The 25257-nt window shown below is 38.4% G+C and overlaps 2 protein-coding genes across 5 annotated transcripts in view; both read right to left on the bottom strand.

The window, feature by feature from the left end:
• The window catches only part of LOC102292845 (3'-5' RNA helicase YTHDC2), a 40954-nt gene extending 30571 nt beyond the window's left edge, over positions 1 to 10383 (bottom strand). For both annotated transcript variants that reach the window (XM_005943064.3, XM_042228817.1), the window contains exons 1-9: positions 10166 to 10383; positions 8200 to 8365; positions 7932 to 8022; positions 6258 to 6454; positions 5503 to 5705; positions 4880 to 5046; positions 3008 to 3110; positions 1093 to 1249; positions 13 to 120 (exon numbers count right to left, since the gene is read on the bottom strand). In XM_005943064.3, coding sequence (XP_005943126.1) covers positions 13 to 120; positions 1093 to 1249; positions 3008 to 3110; positions 4880 to 5046; positions 5503 to 5705; positions 6258 to 6454; positions 7932 to 8022; positions 8200 to 8359 — 1186 coding nt within the window. In that variant the 5' untranslated portion in view covers positions 8360 to 8365; positions 10166 to 10383. The remainder of the gene's footprint in view (positions 1 to 12; positions 121 to 1092; positions 1250 to 3007; positions 3111 to 4879; positions 5047 to 5502; positions 5706 to 6257; positions 6455 to 7931; positions 8023 to 8199; positions 8366 to 10165) is intronic.
• A 3617-nt stretch (positions 10384 to 14000) lies between these two features.
• dcp2 (decapping mRNA 2) lies at positions 14001 to 25057 on the bottom strand. 3 transcript variants are annotated; one of them, XM_005943059.3, is made up of 11 exons: positions 24479 to 25057; positions 22972 to 23123; positions 22635 to 22762; positions 19764 to 19862; positions 19515 to 19667; positions 18691 to 18803; positions 17754 to 17834; positions 16073 to 16172; positions 15629 to 15718; positions 15290 to 15341; positions 14001 to 14721 (listed from the first exon to the last, which is right to left on the bottom strand). In XM_005943059.3, the coding sequence occupies exons 1-11, from the start codon at positions 24544 to 24546 to the stop codon at positions 14597 to 14599; spliced, it is 1161 nt and encodes a 386-aa protein (XP_005943121.1). In that variant the 5' UTR covers positions 24547 to 25057; the 3' UTR covers positions 14001 to 14596. The 3 variants fall into 3 exon arrangements, with proteins under 3 accessions (XP_005943121.1, XP_005943120.1, XP_042084752.1); XM_005943058.3 differs by having other exon boundaries at positions 15614 to 15718; positions 24479 to 25055; XM_042228818.1 differs by lacking the exons at positions 22635 to 22762; positions 22972 to 23123; positions 24479 to 25057 and adding an exon at positions 20797 to 22628 and having other exon boundaries at positions 15614 to 15718.
• Between the last annotated feature and the right edge of the window lie 200 nt (positions 25058 to 25257).

Here is a 25257-nt window from a genome sequence, read left to right as displayed (position 1 = left end):
GCGCAGTCATACTTTTTTCTGTCTCTTCCTTGTATTTCCTCATGTCCTTTCTGGTGAAACCTGTCAGCCTCAGAATATCCTCTAGAAAGAACTCCTTCACCTCAAAGTGTCTTCCTTTGACTACAGGAAAAAAAAGGAACATTTTTGAACCCCTCAAGTTATATCAAATAAAATGAAAACATGACTTTTCAACACATATAGACAATCCACAAACCTTGGAGAAGCACACTCATTTTTTTATTTCCCAAACATATGAACTTATTTTTGAATATGGAAATGAACTGTTCCTGAAGGGAATCCATGAAAGCATGTCCATTTATCTTATCTGTATTAAAAATAAATGCCTTAATGTGATCTGTAGCTGCTGTACAGATTTATGTTCAACATCGACATGAATAAATTTCCTTCCATGTAACTTTGCTCAAATTACAAATGAATATAATTTGAAATTAATTTTGCATTTTAATTTCATCTGGATTGATTTAAATCCACTGTTGACTGTAGAGCTGCAAAATTACAAAAGAAGTATCATTATTTAAATAATTATAGACTATATTTTGGGCAATGGCTACTGTTAATCTAGAAGCTTTTGCCATGTGTTTCTTTGTTTATATAACGAAAATATTTATACTATATCAAGTATATATAACTGTTGCTCCATTGATGAAAATAGTAGTCATTTCATTATTTGTAAGTGTTTCAGGACCTTGCTCTAAACCGCGATCTTTAATCTATTATCTCAGTTGTTCAGCTGTGACTCAGACTATGCAACCTTGTTTCCACTAGTACAAAAAAAAAAGAAAGGAGCTGTCATAATGAGCAAGCTTGTTATACTTATGACTTTAGATCATTATTATGACTTCTCATAATTACAAGATTTTTTTTTTTTTTTTTTTTTTTTAACTACACAGGGTTATTTTTTTTAACCTCTACTTGTCGCCATCATCCCAGATTTTGCTCTTATTGTAAAGCATTTCCTCTCATTGTAGTAAAAACAAAGCTAACTAATAAAGTGAGCAAAGTGCTAAAGCATCACCAGCTGATATTAATTGTGATTTCACTAACACTTTGTAGACAGGTTTGTAGACTTACGGTGAATAACTGGGCAGGAGCCAAAGTATTGACGGAACAGGTCTATATCCAGAGCTGCACTAGAGAGGATCAGTTTTATTGTGGGAATCTTCTGAAGCACATCCCGCATCTTCGTGAGGAGGAAGTCAGTCAGACCATCACGCTCATGCACCTCATCCTGTTGAGAGTCAGTTTTATTTTCTTTTAACAATCTCCATTGGTTTAATGTTGCTTTCTGTGACATGTTGTACTACATCTTTCCTACTATGTGAGAAGAGGTAACTTCTTGAAAAAGCAAAGAAGGCAGCAAAAACACTACATTCCACTAGGACAGTTTTCATTTATTTACTATTTATTTTATATACCAGAAACATAACCAAGTATAGCCAAAAATCAAAATCAATTGGACTGCAACGGTCAGCACCAACTTGGATGCCGCTGCTTGGCCATGGAAACCCATTCCATGAATTCTATGTCCTATTCTTGAGCTAATCTGAAGGTTATGTGGAATTTGGAGGTCTGTAGCTATGGACTCTGCAATAGAACCTCACTAGTAGGGATGGGTATCGTTTAGGTTTTATCCGATACCATCCAAACCGTACTTTTGAAACGGTGCCGTGCTTAAACGGTGCTAACCGGTGCTTAAAGAATGGAGAACACAAAATTGGTCCAAAAACCTCTCATGTTCAGCTGTTTTTTTGTAAAAAGATAACAATGTTAGCCTTTTCTGCAGCTATGAGGGCATATATGGTATCACTCTTGGCTGGAAGCAGTGCTTAAACAATGGAAAAAACACAAACTTTGTCCAAAAACCTCTCATGTTTACTGTTTCCACTTTTTCTTTGGTCATTTTAGCCTTTTTGGCCAGGGTGAAGGGAGTATCTGCCATCAAACAAGAAGACAGCCGCATGTAGCTATGATGATGTTTGCTAGTTCACCTTACATGCATTAATGTAATAACGTGGTTAGCCTACTCAACGTAAATTACACACGAACAACATTAAGCTACTCACGCAGAGAAGAACGGCTGCTGCTGCATCATCATCCTCATCATTTCTGCTACACTGGCAGGGCTAGGGGCCAGGACTCTCCTCTTCGGGTTTTTGGGGGATGTTGCTAACTCCGGGTCCGATAACAGGCACCACACCCGCAGTAGATGTGCTCGGTGTGAGGTCTCGCAGCAAGCTATCAAATACGGCGCATTTCTCGGCTTTTAAAAAATGCTATGCGTCGCCAGGTGTTTCATCAGATTCGAGGTGTTACCTCCTTTGCACAGTATCACCTTAAAGCACTTGTTGCAGGCTGCTGAGTTTGCATCTTTTGCTGTGAAGTACAGCCAGACTTTTGACCGCTTCGCCTTGGGCATTTTTAATCTGTAGCTCTGCTCTAAAAGAACGTACGCACCTGTGCCCGCCTACTACACTTGCAAAGGTAAAATGATTGGCTAGAATCCAAAGTGTATGACATCTCGGGAAAAAAGAGCACAGAAATAAAGCACCGAAATGTGCGCTGCTTTTTGGTCTGGTTACTACAGTTTATGTCAGAACCGGTGCCTTAATAGCACTGGATACCGGTACCCATCCCTACTCACTAGGTACACTGCTCTGTGATTTTACATGGCATCCTAAACTCCTAATTGCTTTCACTTTGTTTTAATATCACTAACAGTTTAATAGATGGCTTCCTATCACGGTATTATGCTATTATCACTGAGCTCCTGAGAGAGACCCATTCTTTCACACATTTGCAGAAGCAGTCTGCGTGCCTAGGTGCTTGATGTTACCTTGATTTACACAAGTGGCCCTGGAAGTGATTGGAAAAGCTGACCTCGATTATTTGTATGAGTGAATAATGTGTGAATACTTTAGGCAATATAATGTAGATGAAAATTTTTTTAAGACTATATGCTGTCTGCTTGTATAATCCTCATACCCACCACAATGACGTGTGTGACAGTTGTCAGGCTTGCATCTCCAGTCATCAGTGTTCTGAGGAGTACTCCACTGGTGCAAAAAGTCAGCAATGTCTTGGGAGATACCCTGAGAAATGCAAAGTATTCATATTTATAATTCCATTTTAAGAAACATGTAACTTCCAAACATAAATCACTCTTCAAAAAGTGCGAAGCATGTATTTTAAAATGAATTTCGTATTTAAAAAGCTCAGGTTTTTCATTGGCTCTGTCATGCTTCTGACATCACTTACATGTCAGTACTGTCAATGCTTCAGCTGAAAGTTCACACTTGTAAAACAAGCTGAGAGGACCTCAATGCAGGCGACTGCAATATCAGGATGAAAATGTTTGCTATTAGACTTGCATTGAAGCCAGATTGGTTTCATAATTATTTGGGAATAAAAACACTGTTAATTTGAGATCTTTAAAAGGCAAAGGAATGAGATCACGGATCCCCTAGTGACAGGATGAGGAGTTCAGTCAATCAGTTTAGAGTAGGGCTGTGTTCATAACATTGACATTGTTGGCATTGTCCATTAAACAGTTCAAATTTAACGTGATATCTGAGTGTTTCTTAGTTTTAGACTGTTCAGTCAAATTTTCTTTTTTGCTAGTTTAGTCAACTGAGAAATTAATCGCTAGGAGCTTCCTTACAGCAAACACTCTCAAGCAGACAGGAAAGGAATTGCAATAAAATGAAAACTCTATTTTATAAACACTGGCTGATTACAACATGTTAGAAATCTCTCAGTGTGCACCATTAAGCTCATCTCGTCTATTCCGCACTGAAACAAACAAACCTGGTTACTAAGGTTTTTGTGTTTCAGTGTGGTGCCAGGCCATTTACTGTAAATTAAGCTAATTTTAACACCAGTAAGCATGACTTATTTTGTGTCAGTAGCTAACTGGAGTGTGCATTTATTTACAATGACAGGGGAAGATATCAGAAGACGTGCGTAACTGGCACAACAGGATGTCTCAACACTATGAGCACAATGCTCAAACTTTCCAAGAGCCAAGCCTCACTGTTCCACAACAACACAGGGATGAGGAGGACAACCCTAATGCAAGGGTTTTCAAAAGCAGAATGAAAGGCAGAGCCTTTAGCTATAAGGCCCATTTACTATGGAATCAGCTCCCAAATTAGATTTGGGAGAGAGAAACTTTATCTAATTTTAAGATTAGGCTTAACATTTTCTTTTTTGATAAAGGTTATAGTTATGGCTGCCATAGTGTTAGGCTGCTGGAAGGCTTCCCATGATGCACTGAGCGTTTCTTCTTCGCTCATCTCTTTTTTTTTCTTTTTCTTTTTTTTTTTAAACTATCTGTGTGTTTATACACCACTACTGTATTTAATCACTAGCATTATACTCTGGCTCTTTCTCTTATCGTTTGCCTTTTCTCCTGTCTTTCTCTGTTCTCTTCCCATTCCCCTCACCATCACAGCAAATGGCTGCTCCTCCCTGAGCCTGGTTCTGTCACAGAGTGCTTTTTTCTATGGGATTATGTAATTGTTGGATGTTCTTTCTAACATTGTAGGATCTTTACCTTACAAAAAGTGCCTTGAGGTGACTGCTGTTGTGAACTGGCCCTATATAAATAAAATTAAATTCAACTATACTGTTGCTTTATATCCACGGCACATTATTTACAAAGGGACAGGTCTGCTTTTATATTTCGGTTTTGCCTCTAATGGTTTTTTTGGATATGAATTTTTTTTTAGGTTTAACTCTGATTATTTTATCAGTTTAAAAATTATTTACAGTTGCATGTGTACTGTGAACATGTTACAAGTCCTTTGCTTAACTGAAACCTAAATATAATTTGGTCATTTTTCGCTTTGGTCTTATCTACCTGCTCTCAAGTCTGATGTGATAGCCGACAGTCTGGCCCACACCTTCCCCCCTCTCAGCTGCCACTCTATCAGCCACAGCAATGGCAGCCAGGCGTCTGGGCTGAGTGCAGAAGATCCTGCAGGACTCTCCTTTCTTGCTGCAGTCATCCAGAAGGAACTGTGGGATCTGGATAAAATATATCAATATGTATAACCACATTGAAAATGGAAAACCACAACACAGTAAATTTTAAGATCTATTTTTCCCAGACACAATATATAATTATGACTTTATTTTTTTAAAACATGCATTAAATATTTTATCAACTATACTTTTGAAAAGAAACCCATTCTAAAAAGATATTCTTTGGATATTTTTAACATATTATAATATTAACATAACATATAGGTACAGGTTGAGTATCTAAATATTTTACTTGTTATAAGCAGAGGTACCGGAGGTACGGTTACCAAGTAACCTCCACATCCTAAGAGCAATTACAGCCAGAGGCTACTGGTGCGTTGTCTACGTTTTCAGTGTGTATCTTAGGATAAACATTTTAATAAATAAAAAATGTAGAAAGCAAACATGACTAAGATGTCAGAACCGAGTGTTGGAATATCTATTTGTCCACAGACACACCTGTGTTGTTTTTCCAGAGCCAGTCTCTCCCAACACGAGCACGACCCTGTTTTTTTTGATAATTTGGATGATCTCCTCCTGGTGTTCATGCACAGGCAGGGAGCATCGAAAACTGTCCAGCTCTGATGGACTTCTCCTCCGAGGAACCATAGGAATCCCATTGTTTAAACGTCCGCTCGCTCTGTTCTTGTCATAACTGTTGTCTGAAAGAACACAACAAAGACAGGCTAAGAAGAATGCAGCTGCTGACTGAGCTATATCCAAAGACGAAAGGTGTCAAAAGATATTTCTGTTTCACTTTGTGTGTGTGTTTGTTATTATTTTACAATTACTGTTACAGAAGCACAATATGGGAGATTTGGTCCACATCAAAAAGCGTTTCAAACCCATATGACTAGTGCCGTCAGGCTTGGAAACACACACACACACACACACAAAAAAAAAAGACAGCTGAAAGTATGCACAGTCTTTAAAGCAATTTAGGTCTTTATTTTGAAATGTCCAAACTGGAATAATAAGCAAAGTTGACTTTATTTCTGTCTGTGACTTTGTAACTTTATATTTTAAGACATAAAGTTATAGCCAATGTATATCTACCAATGTTCTCCCCGTGCAGCCCAGTAAGCTAAGAGTCAACATTTTGCTTTAACATCAGTTTGTTCTTTTTTTGTTGTTTTCTCTCCAGTTCATAGAGAATATTAGCAGTCATCAGTAAAACACAGCTGTATTTTATGCACACACACAATGACAGTCACCAGGTTCTGCAGGCACAGATATGCCACTTTTTTCATTGGGTTGTATATCTATTCGTTCCTTCTTGCTGACGGGAAACCTCTGTAGTAGACTGCGGATGAAATAGAAGGTATTCTGGGAGAGTGTCATGGGTATGGTTGGCTGAGGATTATCCGTTTCATTCTTCTTCCTGATGGTGACAAAGCGATTTGGTCCCTTTCTGAAAGACAAGGAAAACGTTCTCCATTACCATACTTATTAAAACTTGTTTTGGTCTATTGCTCTGGGGGTTTCTGTAATTGTAAGTTAGGCTTGACAGCTCCTCAGTCCCAGTCTAGCTTGTGGGGATGTGTGGTTGGTCTTCAGTGAAGAAGTGATGTATTTGAAACCCCTGTTGTTAGGTTCACTAATGACCTTCCCTTTGCGTGTAGCAGTAAAGTGAGGCATAGGTGATAAAAGAGGATTTTGAAGGAACTGGAAAGAGAGCTGTTAAGGACAGAAATGACATAAAAAGCATAATTTAATAAATGTGTGCCAGGAACTGGTCATGCTGCAAAAACTGAATTGCAGGATTGTGAAAAACAAGACACTGTTCCTTGTATTAAGTGGGACTCACAGACAGAAACGTCTTGTATTTCTTGTTACACTGCTGTCAAGTTTTTGGGTTTTTTTGTGAATTCAACATTGGTTATTCAATATAATTAAATTTCTTCTTTTAATTACCCACCAGTTTACCAGCTGACAGTAAGATCTGACAAGTCTGACGAGAGGTATGGTGGTGATATGTGTAACTTAGTTGTACATACCTGTTTAGTTACCTCTAATGAATGTGGCTTAATTAATTTTAGATAAAATGTATAATCTTTAAATGCTAGCGTCTCAATCACCTCAGAGAATTTTATAGTTCCTAAAATAATCTAGAATAATTAACATTTATTCAAATTTAACCAATACTACTTTACTAGTCTTGCAGTAAATCACATGAAAATGTTTCAAGGATTAATTGAAATCTTTGATGAAATCTTCTTTTTAAATATTCAAACCCTGTTCATATCACATTGTGATTATACTTAAACACAAAGTTGCAAATTGATTATAATTCAGTGTCTCTACAAATGCAAAATCTACAAGGTGTGATCAAAAGCTATTTACTGATATAATTACAATGGACTATGTCTGTCTCCTGTAACTGGAATTAAATTAGATAACTTTAATTAATCCTTGTGTAAGTGCTGAATAGGAAGCAGAGCAGTTATTCCAGCATGCATAGTTGTTTCTGAAAAGAAGGCTTTTGTCAACTTTTGGCATCTCTGAGGTAAATTGACCTCAGAGATGCCAAATGCAAAGTTGCAGGAGAAAACACAAACAGCACAATTTGTAATGACCACTGGCATCTATGTATTCACCCTAACACTAATAATTCCTAATTATTATATTTCTTTTTATTAAGGAAGTCCAGATCAGCAATAAGGTATGGCTATAGACATTATATGCAATTGCAAAGTCACCATTAAAATCACTTAAATCAAAACTACAAACCAACTTTACTGCAGATCAATGCTCTGTCTCCCTTTTAAGAAAGAGGGTACATTCATTTTTAAATTACTCAGCTCATTTTCAGTGCTAATTACTTACATTTAGCACAAGGTGTAATGACTGAGATACTGATGAGCAACAATCCTGGAGGAAGAACTTACCCTTTGCTCTTAGAAATGTAACCCAGAGACTGGGCCATTCGATGAATGAAAGCCCTCTCTGTACTGGTCAAGGAGGAAGGAAATTCGGTCTCTGTTTAGTCAGGAAAAGAAAAATAATAAATAGTAGCAAATTATTGAGTGACAACCATAATTATTTTCTGCTCATTCTGGGAGATGTAATGAATATGACACTGGCAAAATGATGTCAGATACTATAAGAATGAATGTTTTTCATTTTCTTATATAGACCAATAAAAACAGCTTATACCTTTCTGGTCACTGTACTGAAACCTCTCAAAAGCCAAGGTCACTGCTATCTTGACTTCTTCATCAATATGAATTTCTTTAAAGTTGCTGGCACTGGAACCATGCTGTGGTGCATTATGGTTCATGGATGGTTTTTGTGTAGCTGCACCAATTTTTGACATATTGCACTGCAAGAAAACAACAGAAAAAGTGTTGTGAAAACATACATGCATGCATCATTTCCTGCAGCTTATTTGTTGTTAACCTCTTAAAAAACCAACATAAAAAGAGAATCTATAGACTTGCATATCTCCTGAATGTTATTTTTTTTCCCTGAGACTGTGACTCTGTTCAGCGTCCCCACAACCACTGGCATGACAACAGCTGAAGCTAAGTAAGCAAGAAACTTCAGACAATCTTGCCTAATTCAATGGTAGAGGAATGTCTGAATGCACTAGCGATGCTCGAGCTAAAAAGAATTTTTAAAAATCAAATATTGTAGTTAATTTTTTTTTAATGTGTGATTCAAAATGTTCTACTGTCTTTTAAGCCACTTAAATCAATCAATGTCAACTCATCACTATGTTATTGATTCATTTGTTTATTGTATTTCCATCTAGCTGTGTGAGGTGGTATTGTTATTGGGTGCTTCAAAAAGGAAAGATATCAGAAAAGATAAGGTGTTAAGTACATTAAGCTAGCTGTTAATTTACTAACAAATATAAAACATGACTAAACTGAATGAAATAAAAAAAATCAATAGAGTCCGAAGTTTCATATATATGCATTTATGTGACATAAATCGCAAGCACACGTTTTTCCCACGAGTCCACAGGTCAGCCACATCTTGCTCCCTCTGTGAGCTGTATAATACCTGTTACTGATTTATGAAACACACCCATGTTAACTGGTGATCGTCACAGCTTTACAAAGTCAGGTGCCTGCTCAACATAATGCACCATCATACTATTATTTTGTTCAAAATAAAGACACGATTCATTTTTCATCGGTTCAGTTATGCTGCTGGATTTCTTAAGTTTATGCGCGCGCTGTTGTGAGTATCAGTATCAGAAAAAAGTCAAATGGCAATATAACCAACAGATGATTTTTGTGGTGAGTGGAACTGCAGTACGATTGTATTGGACCTTATGGAAATCGTTCATCCTGATCTGTACTTTGGCGTAGATGAACCTTCAAACTTTAACCAGACACATGATCCCTTGTGCTTCCCGAGTGGCGCCAGCCCTACCTAGTTATGGTTTGGTCTGTTTCAGCCACTCACAGTCATAGAATGCTTCGAGACTCTTCTTTGGAGATAGAACATGTCGTTTTCGAACAATTTCCTTTCCCGCCAATTACAAAACCGTAAAGGTAGCATCCACAACTAATGAGTTTAAACATTTTCAATCATAACCGAGAGAACTACAGAACTACAGTTCTCGGCATAGGGTAGTGCTTGTGGATCACAGTGTTGGTAGGCTAAGATTATACCTGTTTTGACCAGAAGTTGGAATACATTTTAGACGACTTTTACTCTTGCTTTCTACTTATATCATAGCTGCGACTTGAAACCGTTGGACACGTTGACATGCTGCCAAAACATCACCAAAAAGCATAAAAACAGTGAAGTTGGGACATCAATACTAATCTACTTTTGATTTATTTTTGAAAAGTTATCCAAAGAGTGCAACTTGTGTAAGCCGTGTAACTTCTAGCATAAAGGTTAACCACTACATTACTAGCATGCTATATAACTACGAAACAGGTGCAGTTCTCGGCGAGAAGCATCTTACAACTTTAGACAAATCAGTCTTTCGGTTAGCTACGTTTGCTTTAAAGAGCCCTCTTAACAAGTGGCTTAAGTGTTTCATTGTTCTGGTGGCCAAACACAGAAATAATTTAGCTAAGAGGAAAGGAATATCGTCATAAAATGTAGCTGACTGTAGGTCCAAACCTGACAGAAAACGAATTTAGAAATTATATCGTACCTTGATTAGTGAAGACGTTCGACTGTACTCTCAACAATTCACATAGTAGGATGATTCACATGAATACGCAAGAAGCCAAAGCTGAATTGAGTTTCCTTTTTATGTAAACCTTAGACCATCTGATCCATTTAAACCCGTGTTTTTGTGTCTTCTTCTTCTTTTGAGTTTATTAGCATTACCGCCGCCTACTGGACTGGAGCATGGCTCCGAAGGCTGAAAATTCAAGTAAACCGTTTGTTTCAAGAATATAGGTGTTATGTATATGTTACATAGATGTGTATTTTTCACCAAGAAATTTTTTCTGATGTTACCTTCAAGTTATTTCTCATGCGTGCTTTATAGATAGATAAATGTATGAAAGAAGTGCAAATTGCTTTAATGAATCTATAAATCAAAGAAACATAGTTGCACGAAGGTATAATACAAATTATGTTTAGAATCCTATGTCTAACATGTGTATTCACCAGTCACAGAATGAAGAATTACTACAGAGCTTTATAGAGAACGGCAAGAATGATTTTCTGAAGTGTTCTTCATGGTGGCGAATCGGTCTGAGGGTGAAGGAGAAGTGTGGAGTTGAGTGGGAGTGATGTCCATGATGTAGAGCAGTTTATTCAGTGACCTCCTGTCCATCACTGACTCAAACACCTCCAAATTCTAACCAGTGATGCAGGGTTGCAGATGAGTTTGTTGATCCTGCTGGCATCTCTGGCACTGATGCTGTCCCCTTCCCTCCACGCCAGCAGCAAGCTATTTCCTCCTGAAGTCAACCACTATCTCTTTTGTCTTGCTGACACTCAGAAGGAGGTGATTTCTTTGAACTCAACAAAGTTCCTTAACAGCTTCCTGTACTCTCACTCTTGTCCACCCTTAATACACCCAACTACTGCAGTGTCATGTTTAACTGTTGTAACGGAAATCTGAGGTGTACAAGGTAAACAAGAATGCCAATAGGACCATTCCTTGTGGTTCCCCAGTATTACTAACCACCACATCAGACTGGGAGCCCCCCAGGCTTACAAACTGAGCCATCTCACAGGGTCAAAAGTATATACACAGGTTCAAATATAACACCCCCATGAATTTTTTATTAAATGTCTCTTAGGTACAGTAGTTGCACCTCAACCAGATGCTTTTGGTAGCCATCAAAAAGTTTCTCTGGTGGTTCTTGGCAGAACTGATTTTAATTGGTTGCTTCCCCAGCACAGACCCAGCTTTAAAGTCAAATTTTTAATAGGGTTGAAATTGGGATTTTTGGGGATGCCATTTTTCACAAGTCAAATCAAGTTAAAAGTTATATTCCAATTCACACACAGTAAAGGTTTGAGCTGTCGGAAATATTCAAATTCAAAGCCACACAGAACAAGCCTGGAAAAAGTAGGAAGTGAGTGCAGCATTAGAAGTTAAAACTCCAAATCTAGAAGAGTGGTTCCAGCAGATTGCAGGCACAACATTAGAGGTCTCTGTGCAGAAGAGTGTAGTTTTAAGAGCAGCTAAGATACTGTACAGACTGTTCAAACTCCCAGGCCTCTGGGTCGAGGACCCAAACTTGAGGATCACACACATATCAAACCCAGAGGATTAAATGGAGTAGATAGTAGTAGTGGTAGGCAAGATTTTTCAGATTGATGGGAAGTACAGCTGTACTACTTAGGGAAAACACCTAATACAGTAGAAAGGACTACTGGGATGCTATATGCATGGCAAAAGGAGGGGTGACAGACGTAAAGTACAAGGCTTTCACTGAGTTGCATGTAAGGGTGGACACTGAGGAACAGAAAAATGACTTGTATTGATTGGCTGAGCAGAGAGACTGAGCTAGAAAGGACATGTAGCAGGTTAGGTGGTTAAGAACAGAGATGGAAATGTGCTAAGTGTGCTAAGTGAAGAGAGTGTTGAAAAGATGAGAGAGCGAGGACAGATGGAGGACAGATGACGAATTGGAAAATGCAGAGAAATTTTTAAGGAGCAGCTATGAAGAGAATGATAAAAGGCAGTTGGCCCAGATGACATACAGCATGGGGAGGTACAGGAGGTATGGAGATATTTAGGAGAGAGGGCAGTGGACTTTTGGACCACATTGAAGGGAATTTCTTGATGTATGGTTTTATTTTAAGTAAGTTAAATTCTGAGACTGAAAAAAAGTTTTTATTAACATTCTCATTTAAAGTCAAAACACCCCAAAATGAATTACAGTCAATGGTAAAAGTAAGTCCCAGGGATTCACTTTACTAGAAAATACATCAAATGCAATGAAATCATCTGCAAGTGCATAATCCCTCCAAGGAAAATGAGAACTGCTTGAGATGTGGTTTGAAAAGTTACTCTCAGTGAAACTATAATCTATAAAACTGCCCTTGCTTTTGTTTTCTGATCTAGTGGCTCAATGGTGCCATCCTCCATCAAAGTAAATAACCCAAACTTTTCCAGTTTTCATGCCAACAGAATACCATAGCAGTCAGATAGTGTTGCTATGACTGAGAACTTTTACAGTTAAGAAATATCACAGGAAACATGGTAAAACATGGTAGATGTGGTAAAAGGCTATAATTAAGACTGTTCGAAATAGACTGAGAAACACAGGTCTAAAGCAGATCGCAAATCAGTCAGATTGAGCTTTAATGATATATGATAAAATCATCTTTGTACATTTGTACATATTTGATGGTGAAAATGCAAACATGACACCAAAATTAAAATTAAAACTATTGTGTATAAGTGCTGCACTACCATGATGCTAATTAAACTGAATGTGAAATTCACTTATAATTTCGTATTTGAACTGGAAGATATTTGTGCAGTCCTCCATGTTTTTCATTTGAATTGTCTTCGATTCAGCTAACTCTAATCAAAAATAAAAGAAATATCCTGCTTCATGGTCATTCTCATAATGGCAGACCTTTTCACTTCTTGGATCTGCAATCATCAGCTTTATATAGTGATTTTAATATTGGCAGTCTGTGACAAAGTGGAGGAGCAGTTGCAATTCTCTCCATTTGTCCCATATGTGTTTATCTTTTTTTTGCACATTGTACACATTATTCTGTTTCTATGTATTTGCTATGATTTGCTATTTGTCAAGTAACATTGCTTCACTCACTATCCCGGGTTTGTTTGTGTAAGCGTTTTGTTGCCGGCAAATCAAACATTCTGCAAATTAAGACAAATACTAAGTTATGTTTCTTTATACTTTATTATGTTACAGATTAAGTCATTTGTTCATCTGTTTGTCTTTTCAGTCATCATGAGTGTCAGGTGTGGGGAAACGCCCGCTTGGCATTTCCTCATTTTAAAGTCCTGATCATGTCACACATGACATCATCAGGTCAAACCATGTGGAGGGGTTTCTTTTTCCAGAGAGATGCTTCCTTTTGTCTGTGTTAATGTTTAAAGGGATTTGTTGAATGTTTTTCCTTTTGTTAATACTGCCATTTAGTTGTGTAAATGTGCATATTAGAAGTGTGTAGAGGTTTTGTGTTTTTAGATAACCTGAGTAGAGTTTTAGATCCCTCAGTTGAGTGAGTGGTACTGGCTGGGCAATTGGAGGGAAATTGATGGCCCTATTTAAAGTCAGTCTCTACCAGAAGCAGGAGAGAGGAGAGGTGAGCTGTGTCACCAGAGCCATGTTATGTTGAGTTTTGTTAAATGAATTGATTTGGGGGAAGTTTTGTTAAGTTATACATTAAATTAAGTTCACTGCAAATAAATTGCTCACCTTGGAAACCCAAAATGTCTGCATAGTCTGCTTCCCTACCACCTTCCTTGACGTTCGAGTCTGACTACTTCACACAGTCATAGAGTGATACAGTGACAGAGTAACATGAATTTAATGGCATTCAATCTAAAGACAACTTTATTTCTTTCCCAAGTCATTATTCAAAGATGTTATACAAAGTTCTATATTTCTGCATAAAATCTAAAGTTTCTTGAGAGGAAAAAAAAAGGAAGAACACTGTAATATCATTAAGCCAGTTTCACTGTTAAAAGACACCGTGCAGAAAATGTTTGCTACTTAACTGAATGACTGGAGGAAGCTATTATCTGAATATATTATAGCTTAAAACCAAAATATAACATGACAGATTCAAAAAAAGATTCGCTGGCCAAATGCACTAAGGATTAATTTCCCACTTTTTACTGTCATCATAAATGTACTTAAAAGTTCAAAGTAAATGTTTTCAAAACATCATTTACCTGTAAAAAGTTACTGATTTACCTGCGTAGTCCTCTACTATGGTTTACTTCTTTCAGGAAAACTTACTCTGAAGTGAGAAAGGCAACACACATGCACATAAAAAGCAAGTCAAGATGAGAAGGAGATGGTTTAGTTACATCCTTAATATCCCTTGTTTACTCATATCCTTAATTTAGAATGTCTCTTGAGTTCAAGGTTTGACGTTACAGAGGAGGCACAGATCAGCATCAACGATATCAGTAATCGAAACTCTTCATGATGGCGTCTCTGTCAAATCTGAAATGTAGGAAAGCCTTAGAGGACAGCATTGGCTCATAATCTCTACTCTCTTGATGACCGCAGGAGCTGCTTGGAGCTGCATCTGTGAAAAGAAAAACCCGTTTAACTGTGTGATGTGGCAATTGGAGGCTATCAGTGGTCATCATCTATGAAATTAAATTAAATTAAATTAATCTTTATATGCATAAAATGGAAAGCACAGAAATTAAAAATCATTTGTCACACCAAATAAAATTATTGCTCCATACGTAACTTGATGCATTAGAGTGAATGGTCAACCATTCAGGTCAAAGGGATGACTACATAACTACTGTTTGCCTTTGAGAACCACATCACCATTATTTCAATAGATTCAGATGAAATTTACTTATAAGCAGTTAGATTTATTGCACACACTCCTATTGTGAGCATTACTCCATTAGATAATGATATATTACATGCATTTTATTAACAGTGTTTATAACATGTGATATGAAGGATGCAAGGAGCATTTGCCATTGCTGACTGTCCAGAAGGCTCTTGGATAAATTGCAGTGAAAGGAATATCTTGTCTTTTTAAGTGCTCCTTTGGTCAAATGAGTAGAAATAAACCCTCGATCTATGTAAAGGCTTTCAACCAAATAGAATGTCAGAGTGCTGAAAAATCATACCTCTTTCAAAACTGTCTTGTAGTCTTCGCGGTTGAAGTCTTTTATCTTCCTTCTGTAGAATCGGTTAAAGAGTGTGATGCTGGTAATTCATTAAATATTTACATGATGCCAAATTTAAATGCTTAATGCTTACTAATATTATATATTCAATAAAAACAGCATCTGAAACCCTTAATATTAGCTAAGTTGCACCAGCAGAAAGTGCATGTGCTGTTTTTGACTGATGAGCTTGAGGCTTTTTCTGGTTTAAATGTCAGCATAATGTCTGAGGCTTCTCTGGTTACTAAAAACAGCTATCTGGACCAAAAATGTTTTGGCACTTACTAATATGGTTTTCACCTGCTGGTTGCTGGCTCCATTGTCACAAGAGCCTTTCTTCATATAAGGCAAGTCTTGAAATTTCTTCCCATTGCCTTTCACATTTGGTTTCTACAGAGTAAAGAACAGATTTTATGAGATGACTGTGGTTATAATAACAAATGACAGATTCTACTTCCATCTTATACCTATATAGTAATTAATAATATATTTAAATCAGACGTATTTAATAAAGCCTTGGCAAAGTCTGGACCTGAATCACATTGAGTACTCCACATGCAACTAGAACATAACAAATGCCTGTTCATACATGTTTATCTTTCTCATTTGGACTTGCTGAGACATACATTTTCTATGAGGACGTAGGCTGAAAGAATCATTACACTTACTGATAGATTCTTTCCCTCATTTTTAATTATCTGCCTGCTGTTATCACATGGTGACTGACTGTAGTCTTTTTCTAACCTGGTTCAGTTCAAACTGGCTCAAAGTTTTCTGCTGCTTGTGTTTTGTCCAGCTCTCTCCTGGAAAGGCATCGCTACCTGTGAGGTGACGAGATTTTGACCTATGAGACAGAAGGAAGAACAAAAAGAAATTGGATTTTTGAAATTGCGGCAATCTATGAAAGTGTGGGAATTTCACTGAATTTCATTTCATGTTTTGATTTGCTTATGTTTATACATAAACATAACAATGCTTTTAAAAGCATTGAGAGCCCACATGGAGTACTCTCAGTGCTCTATGTGCACATGATGGTAAATTGCTTAGTCTGCCCATCTCAGAGAGACAGAAAAATTCCCAAATATTTCCAAAAACTAAGAGTGTCAACATTATCGTTATTATGCAACCTCACAGTCCATTCCTATGCAGAGTTCTAGTGATTGTCTACTTTGACTGTGTGGCTTTCTGTGAATTTCTTGATGATGTTTCTCACTCCAGCTTTTTTACTCTAAGTCCTGTGATAACTGCACATCTTTTATGGGGTTGTTCTGTGGCTCAGGGAGGGGTGTGCAGTGGGTTCCAGGGGCAGTACCAGGGAAGGCTATTCCAGTTGCACGCCAGAGAGTTGGAGAGTCAAGGACATCAGAGCTGGCTGGTCTGTGAACTGTCGCATTGTAAATAAAGTAAAATCTGCACTGTGAGCCCAAATAGTCTGTGAGTCTGGGGCTAAGATTACACAAAGCCTGTTACAAAATCCATGTCCTTCTTTGTGAGCATCAACAGTTGTTTTTACTTGACTTCACAAGGTTTGAGCATCACAAGGCTAAAGCACATCATTGCACAGTAGAGCAAAGAATAAAGAATAAACCTGCTCTGTTAAAAAAGCACTTTAGGTGAAAACTTTCAATTTCATAGGGGGGCTTGTGGATGCATGTCTCTAGATTTTTTAAGGACACCAAAGAACCTGGAGACAAAAAAACCCAAGCATTATTTAAGAAACGGAATAATGTTCTGCATAAATGGGTCAAAATGCCTTTTAGTCTTACATGCTTTGAATGGTAAATGGTAAAACTAGAAAAGCCTGCTGCTAGGACTGAGGCGAATGTGTCGAGCTCCCAGAAGGTATAAATCTCGGTAGAGCTGACGGGAATGGCAGAGTTGGTGATACCTGACATGAGAGATGGCTGCCCCTCCCTGAACCTGCTTGTGCCAGAGGTTTACTGTTAAAAGGGAATTCCTACTGTCGTCAAGTGCTTGGTAATAGGGGATTGGCTGATTGTTGGAGTTTCTCTCTAAAGCCTGGTGCACCCATGAACACAGACGGGTGGAGATCCGACAGCTGAGTAGTCATTCCTGTCATACTTCTTTGAAGTCCACTGCCTGGGCGTGTTTGTAGCTGGGGGATTGTGATGTAAATTTTCTACAGACGAGTCTGTGCAATCAAAAAACCAAGTAGTTGACCCTTGCTGTCACTATCGCATAACAAAATTAACTTAACAGGGACCCAAGCAGACCCTACCAGACTCATAGATTTAAAAATTATAAAACCTGCTTAACCCTCCGAGGGTTAATATTGCAGGGTCTGTATCCTATAAAATAATGCGCCTTAAGGTAAAAAAATTTGTAATTAGGCCTTATATAAATACAATTGACTTGAACTGACTACCGTGTGGGATTTCTGTTGCAGAATTGTTTGTTTTTTTACCGAATGTTGCTGATGTTTGCAAAGTCCTCATCACTGTCTGTTGACTCGCCTTTCCTCCGGCTAATCCAGTCTCGCAGTGGTCTACACAAGTAAAGCAGAAGATCTGCCATTAGACATAAAATCAAAAACATGACAAACAAGACGCAAAATTTTATTTAGACAGTTCAGAGGTTTGACAGACTTCATGGATGCACAACTGGTTGATCAATATGCATTAACTGGACCAAATTACAAAAAGAAGGCTAACTTATATGGGTAAGGATCATTAGTTCTATTTTCAGATCTGATGGCCCTGAAGAGCAGATCGTCTCTGACATCCATACTGATTTCAGAGCAGCTGCTACTTTTGATCCATTTCTCCCTCCATGAACTTGTTCATTTACTATTATGGATTTCATGCCAATTTCACTGAATATTTAAACTCAGTACATGAAACCACATCTTCACACTGACATTCTGACCCTGGGGAGTACCCAAACCCATGGATGTGTTAAAGGAGATGAGCTGAGATGAGAAATACTTTATTCGTCCATCGTATATTGATATTTGAAATTACTTTGCTACAATAATAACTGTATTACAAAGAGTAATGGTGATCATCTTAGTGTGACAAAGAAATTGACATTTCTTCTCTTCACAATTCCATGGTGAGACTAAAGAGAGCACATTAGCACGCAACTTCTAGGAAGTGCTGGTAGAAGTAGAAGTATTATATGGTATAAGTACTAAAATTGGCCCAGTGTCAGTGCAACCTTTTTTTTTCAAGTCTTTACGATAAGCTGGGCTCAACACATTTCACCTGAATTTCAGACAGACACAAGAGTGACATTTATTTGCTCATCTTATTACCAGAAAGAAAACAAACGTATAGCTTGCTATAACTGAAAACTATCAATGGACAATAAAAATGATTAGATGTTGTTTTCTAGAAACACACCTTATAAATGGAATGGCCATGAAAAACCTGTTTGGGGCAAGTCCAAGTTTAGACTTTGGTGTCATGTCATTCCTGTGACAGGGAAGCTTCTCAATAGGAAACCATTCAATGTTCTACAAGAAAAGCAAAAAAACAAAACAAAAAGCAAAAACAAAGTGAAAGTGTAAACATTTCTGTCAGCTACAGACAGTACAGATCAAGGACCAGAAAACTTCTGCTTCTGCTTCTGCTACACCTAGCTTAGCTTTAGCATGCTGTCTGACACAAACTGACATCTGCTGATTGTAGTGCAAGTGCAAGAAACGATAAGCGGAATCGATATGCAGGCAGACTAACAATTCCAAGGAACTGGACAACTGGGACCCAGTTTTCTAGAAGAATGGGTGCTCGATTCCTCTCCCCACCTTTATTGATAAAGTGAGGAATTCAATCATCCAGAAAGGAGTCAAAGTAGAGCCACTACTCGTCCTCATCAAAAAGAACTAGCTGAGGTGGTTTGAGGATAGGACTTCGATCCCTAAACCATCTTGTATGAACATCCCTGGTAAGGTGTTCTGAGTGTGTCCTACTAGAAAAAGACCCAGGGATAGACCCAGGACATACTGGAGAGATTACACCTGTTAGCTGGCCTAAAAAGGTGTCAGCTAAGAGCTGGAGGAGGTGGATAAGGAAAGAGCTCTGGGCTTCTCTGATCCCTCCTTTTTATTCAGTGCATTTTAATTCATTTTCATCCAGAAAGTGACAAAAGAGGCTTTGCACAAGCTCAAGACATTAATAAATCTGGACCGAAAGGTAGAAAAACTGTTGTTGTTGTTGTTTTTTACCCTTATCTCTTTTCTAGTTTTGGGGTTGAATTTTGTATCCTTGGACACTCCTGGTATGATGTAGAGCCGCACTAGTTGGTCAGTGATTTTCTGCTCTATGTAAACATCTTTGCAGATACGGTTCTTGATGTCAAAACCCGTCTCCTCCAACACCTGGAAAGCAACCATCATTATCAAATAAGAACTAAAGCCATTTTAAGATATGTGACTTTTATTTCTTTAAATTGATATAAGAACTGCCTGACTTACTTCACGAACTGCACAGTCATTTGGCGCTTCATCCTCATTAACCTTCCCCTTTGGAAAGCCCCAACCAGATTTTGCAAGGTAGCCCTGAACAAGCAGTACCTGAAATTGAAATAAAACAAAAGACCAGTAAGTTGAAACACACAGAATTCTTTTCATTCACCAAACACATGCACGAGTGTTCACAGGCCTCATACACTTGATAATTTACAAAACAGGCAGCCCCTCTCCCCAAAATATCAGTGTCTCCCTGGCAGAAAACCTAAATCAGTTCTTTGCCAGGTGTGAGGAAAAAAGACCCAGCCGGAACACACTGATTCCATCTGACAACAGCATGAAACTCCTTGCTGTATAACAGCACAAGGTGAGACAGGTGCTTAGTGCAGTGAACCAGAGGAAAGCTGCCAGCCTTGATGATGTGCCGGGTAGGCTACTCAAGGCATGTTCTCACCAACTTACAGAAGTCTACACAAAGATCTTCAACACATTCTTAGCACAAGCCAACATCCCACCCTTCCTAATAATTTCCCCCAGGGATCAATAAAGTATTCTGATTCTGATTCTGATTCCTGAAGTCTGCAATCATCCTCCCCCTGCCCAAGAATTCCACCCCTGACAGCCTGACTGACTACAAACAGGTTGCACTGTTGCTATGAAGTGTTTTGAGAGGCTGGTATTAAAACACATTAAAGCCAGAAGCCAGCCAAAGCCTTATCCTGAGACCCACACCAGTTCACTCACAGGCAAAATCAAATGGAGAAACCATGTGCAAATGCTCTTTAATACACTAATCACAGACATACTCATAAACAAACTGTCTGCCTTTGATCTCCCCCTTCATACCTGCATCTGGATTAAAAAAAATTCCCCCCAGATTGCCAACAAACCGTAAAGCTCGGCCCCCACCTCTCCTTCCCTCTCAACTAATTTCTGTGTGTTACACTCACACCTATCACCAGCTCCCCACAGGCTGCGCCCTGAGCCCGGTTCCACACTCACTATACACTCATGATTCACACCAATCCACGCCACTAACTTCATAATAGATTTCACAGATGACACCAACATAGTTGGACTCATCCAGAGGCTGTCCACCTGGTGCTCTGTGAACAGCCTCACCTTCAACACAAAGAAAAAGAAGGAAGTCATCAATGATTTCAGGGAGTACAGAGCAGACCATCTCCCTTTATACATCAACGGAGACCGTAGAAAGGGTCCAGGATTTCCGACTCCTAGGAACCCACCTAGCAGAGAACATCTCCTGGACTGCTCACACCACCGCCACAGTGAAGAAAGCTCAGCAGTGCTGGCACTTCCCTAGAGTCCTGAAGAGAAACAAGTTGCAGCCGGAGCTACTGGTGAGAGGCTGCTATCATACTGCATCACAGTGTGGTATGCAAGCTCCTCATCCACAGACAAAAAAAAAAAAGAAGACTACAGCACATCATAAACACAGCACACAAAAAAAGTCACTGGCTGCCACCTCTCATCCTTTCGGCAAATTGCAGTTAAACACTACATCAGCAGGGGCATAAAAATCGTCACTGGCTCTTCACATCCAGGCCATAACCTGTTCCAAATGTTGCCCTTAGGTCTCTGAAGACGAGAACCAGTAGGCTCAAAAGTTTATTCCCACATGCAATAACCCTGAATAAAAACAACTACACAAAAACAGTTCAAGTGCAATAACTACAGTCAGTGTAATCACTTTACTGTGTCAAATCTGTTCTCAATATGAATAAAGTGGAGATTTTTTAAATATTCATTTTTAGTATTTATTACAATGCACATTTAAATTAATCTTTTTCCTACTTTTTGTTTATTTATTTGTTCACACTGCTTACATGTGAGACACATATCTGGGTGTGTTTGGTTGCCAACCGGGTGATGTGATTCAAATGTCATTGTGTTTTCAAATGCAGTGACAATAAAGGCTTTGAAATGAATTGATACATATCCCTGAACAGGGTCCATTATCCATATCACAGTGGGAGACATCCAAGAAAGACTCAAGCATTAAGAGTTGGATAGCACCAGGCGCAGACATGATCCACACCTACAGGCTTAAGAAGCTAACTGTGCTTCATGAGTGCCTGGCAGCATAAATGAACCAGCTGCTAATGGATGAGACACAAACAGAATGGCTAACTGAAGGCCGGAAAGTCCCGACACTCAAGGATTCCCAGAATGGACTGGCCCTATCCAACTACCAGCCATGAACCTACCTCATCGCAACATCTCAGACATCATAGCAGCGTTGCATTACTGCAGACACAGTAATGCAACAACATTTTTATACTACATATTGTTATAGCATCCCAATTATAGCATGGCTTCTAGGTTTTGTATGAAAAACATAGCACAGCAGGCCTGTAGCAATTTTGATGTAGAAGCCAAACCACATTACTACGCATCTATAGTCATTGTGTGATGCATGCTAACCTAAAAAGAGGATTTTAATTCCTCAAACAAAAAGCACCTGCCAAATATTTAATACATTTTTCTGCCCACTACAAACCCAGGAACATTATTTACCATTTAAATTATAAGAATCTGTTGCAGTCAATACCATTTTTTATACTGGAAGTTTAGAAAACGTTTTCAAATAAACTAAGACCCATCCTAGAATCTACTATCCAGATTTCCTTAAGAATCAAGTACCAAAACGATAGGGTCCACAGAATAACAATATTCCACTTCCACACTAATTACCACACCACTTGCTGAGATTTTTTGCCATATTGAGGAGTTGTTTTCTCTAAGTGCTACCAGATCTCAACATACAAATACAATACTGTCACTAATTAACACGGTGGCTAAAACAGAGGAAAAGAATTCACAGCCATTGCAGTGAATGAGTATACAACAACTCACATTTTCAAGGGATTCATCTAGAATGATTGCACCATAAGTGGGTACACCCATTTTGTACTCCTTCCACTGCTCAAGAACTTTCTGCACATCCTCTCCGTGAGGCAACAGAAACGGACAGTGATGGAACAGTTTGCAGCAGTCAAGAAAAATTATCTCTGCTAAAATGAAGTAACATAAACAGCAACTACACCTCATTTGATCATCTGAAGAGGTGCTGGACAACTACACTGCCTACTGTCATTATAAAAAATGCCTTCAAAAGTAATACACATTATAAAAAACAGATTTTTTTTTTAAATCACAAGTTATTTAAAATCTCTGTAACATGTAAGGATATCAGCTTTGGCAAAGTCTCTTATCCCGCAGTGAGGAATTCCTGGAGTGTTTTGCATGCAGAAGTCCAGGTAGAACCAGTGGGCTAGCTCAATCTGGAAGCAAACTCGGATAGCATTGTCCCTTTCCTCACTGGGGATGTGCAGGATGAACCGGCTGGGGAAGCACAAACAATAAAGAAATGGGATTAGGACCAGAAACTGTATGTAGAGCTTCTCCTTTCACAGTACTGTCATTATACTTTGTGTTGCTCTACACCTCAATGTTTGTACTGTGTCTTGTTACTTCATGTTGTGTTTTTTCCATTTTAAAGCTTAAAGGAAGGACATTAACCAGATTCTAACAAATTAACTGCAGACAAACAGTTTGCATGGGAAAATGAGAAAAACTTTGCTAATGCTGAGAGGTGCTTTCTTTGTGATTCTTATAAACAACACTGAACATATATTACCAAAACCTTCCTTGACAAGGGGCTATTTAATTCTAATGCTGTTTTTGTTTGTTGAGCATCTGGTTATATTTAGGGAGTTAGGCATTCAAGTGTGATATGACTGGAGTCCATCTTAAGACATATGTATCCATATTTGGCTGTATAATCAACCAAATATACTTAGCAGCTTTGCTTTGCTGTTAAGTAAATGTGTTTCAGTCCGTGTATCTACTGGATCAGTGCTAGTAGCAATGTTCCTCCAGTTAACAGTTAAAAGCTTCTTGGCGAACAATAGGAACATGTACTCTTTTCTTACAGCATTTTACTCTAAGCACCAACACCATTGGGTCTGTAGAATAATAAGATTCTCCCCTTTCATATCCTGCCAATACCCCAGGCCCTCTCCTCAGTCATCACATTTAATTCAAGCTCCCACTTTTTTTTTTATTATTTTTTTTATACTGAGGGTATTTAGTGCCATGTCATTTACTAGTGTCCTATAGATGTGTGAGATACGAATCCAAGTCGTCAGATGTTTTTCAGTTACCGTAATAACATATTAGTCAATACTCGTTCATCTTTTCAAGCTTTCCCACTCACAGTGGGAAAGGGTGTAGTGCCTTAGATATAGGTAGCAAATCAAAACTTATGGGAGACGTGCAAATTGGTATTGTAATTGAGCAAATGACATTATTACCACGAAGTCAAAGTTATTGTATTCAAGCCTTTATTGTTTGAATCCATTACCCTACGACGACGATAGGTTGAAACTGATGTTACCAGCCACTGGATTAACTCGTGATACAGTGCTTCGCCCACGCTCCTTCTAAAAGGGTGGATTTCGGTTTGATGTAGTGGTCATCCTACGGATAAATAATATTCAGTGCACCCTTTACTATTTTCACAGTACACATACTGACTGAGCTACGGAGAGCTACAAAGATAATACCATGCGCCATAGACGCCACTGCTCTTGATCTTGGACTTCTGTTCATCGTGATACCACTTAATCGGTTTTTGTGATAACAATTAAATTAAAGTAAATAACAGTGTTAGATGTCCCCAGGAAACACCAAGTTACCTGCAGAGATCGTCCAATACGCTGGAGGGTATCTCCACTCTTTTTGTTTCCATGTTGGTGCCCGACATCCCGATTGCTTCTCACCATCCAAGTACAAAAGCCATTAGAGTCGCACACTAGTCCATGGTTTTTAGTTTACGTTCTATTTCTAGCGCGATAAATCTCCAGCTTCAAACAAACTAGGAACGAGCAGCTTTCACTAACTACGAATTCGCCGTGCTCCTCCGGAATATGATGTTGAGGTTGCGTTCAAGTCATGTAGGATAGATGAAAATACATTGAAAGATAGTGGTTTGGAGAAGTGACGGGTACTAATTCAGCTGTGTGACTGTGGGTGTAAGAAAAACAAGTTTTTGTTTGTAGATGAAAACACTACACATTAATATTATACACCAACACAATGCCCGCTGAATGTGAGTTTATTTACACAGAATAGTGGACCTTTCCTGATTTGTGGTATTTCGAATGTTATATAAAAAATTCGACTCTCACAGGAAACTCGGACTCTCCCGTGATGCCAACGCGAACGCCATGTACAAATTAGAAGTTTATTATTACAACACCTTGAAATAAAATGAACGCCACGTTAGTTCACAACCGGATGTTCGTCATTTGGCTTCCCTTTCGGTCACATGATGAGCTCAGTCTGAAGCATTTTTTTTCTTTCAATGAACTTTATTTGTCAACAACAATATAAACATATGAGGCACCGTTATTAATGCATCTATTCGGTTGAGCATTACAATAAGAGAAAAAGAAACACCAAAAAAAAAGAGAAA

This window comes from Haplochromis burtoni, unplaced genomic scaffold, assembly GCF_018398535.1.
Source record: "Haplochromis burtoni strain Fernald_Lab_line unplaced genomic scaffold, NCSU_Asbu1 Contig_356, whole genome shotgun sequence".
NCBI classification, from domain to species: Eukaryota; Metazoa; Chordata; class Actinopteri; order Cichliformes; family Cichlidae; genus Haplochromis; species Haplochromis burtoni.
Note: the sequence above shows the minus strand (reverse complement) of the source record. Positions and strands in the feature narration are given on the sequence as shown.

What these genes read in the sequence shown, in the direction of transcription:
- dcp2 (XM_005943058.3), bottom strand. Translation starts at nt 24,546, where the DNA reads ATGTCGGGCACCAACATGGAAACAAAAAGAGTGGAGATACCCTCCAGC. An exon ending in GCAAACATCAGCAACATTCG is followed by an intron (nt 16,173 to 17,753) that starts GTAAAAAAACAA and finishes TCTGTCTCATAG; the next exon opens with GTCAAAATCTCGTCACCTCA. An exon ending in AGCAGGTGAAAACCATATTA is followed by an intron (nt 15,342 to 15,613) that starts GTAAGTGCCAAA and finishes CCGATTCTACAG; the next exon opens with AAGGAAGATAAAAGACTTCA.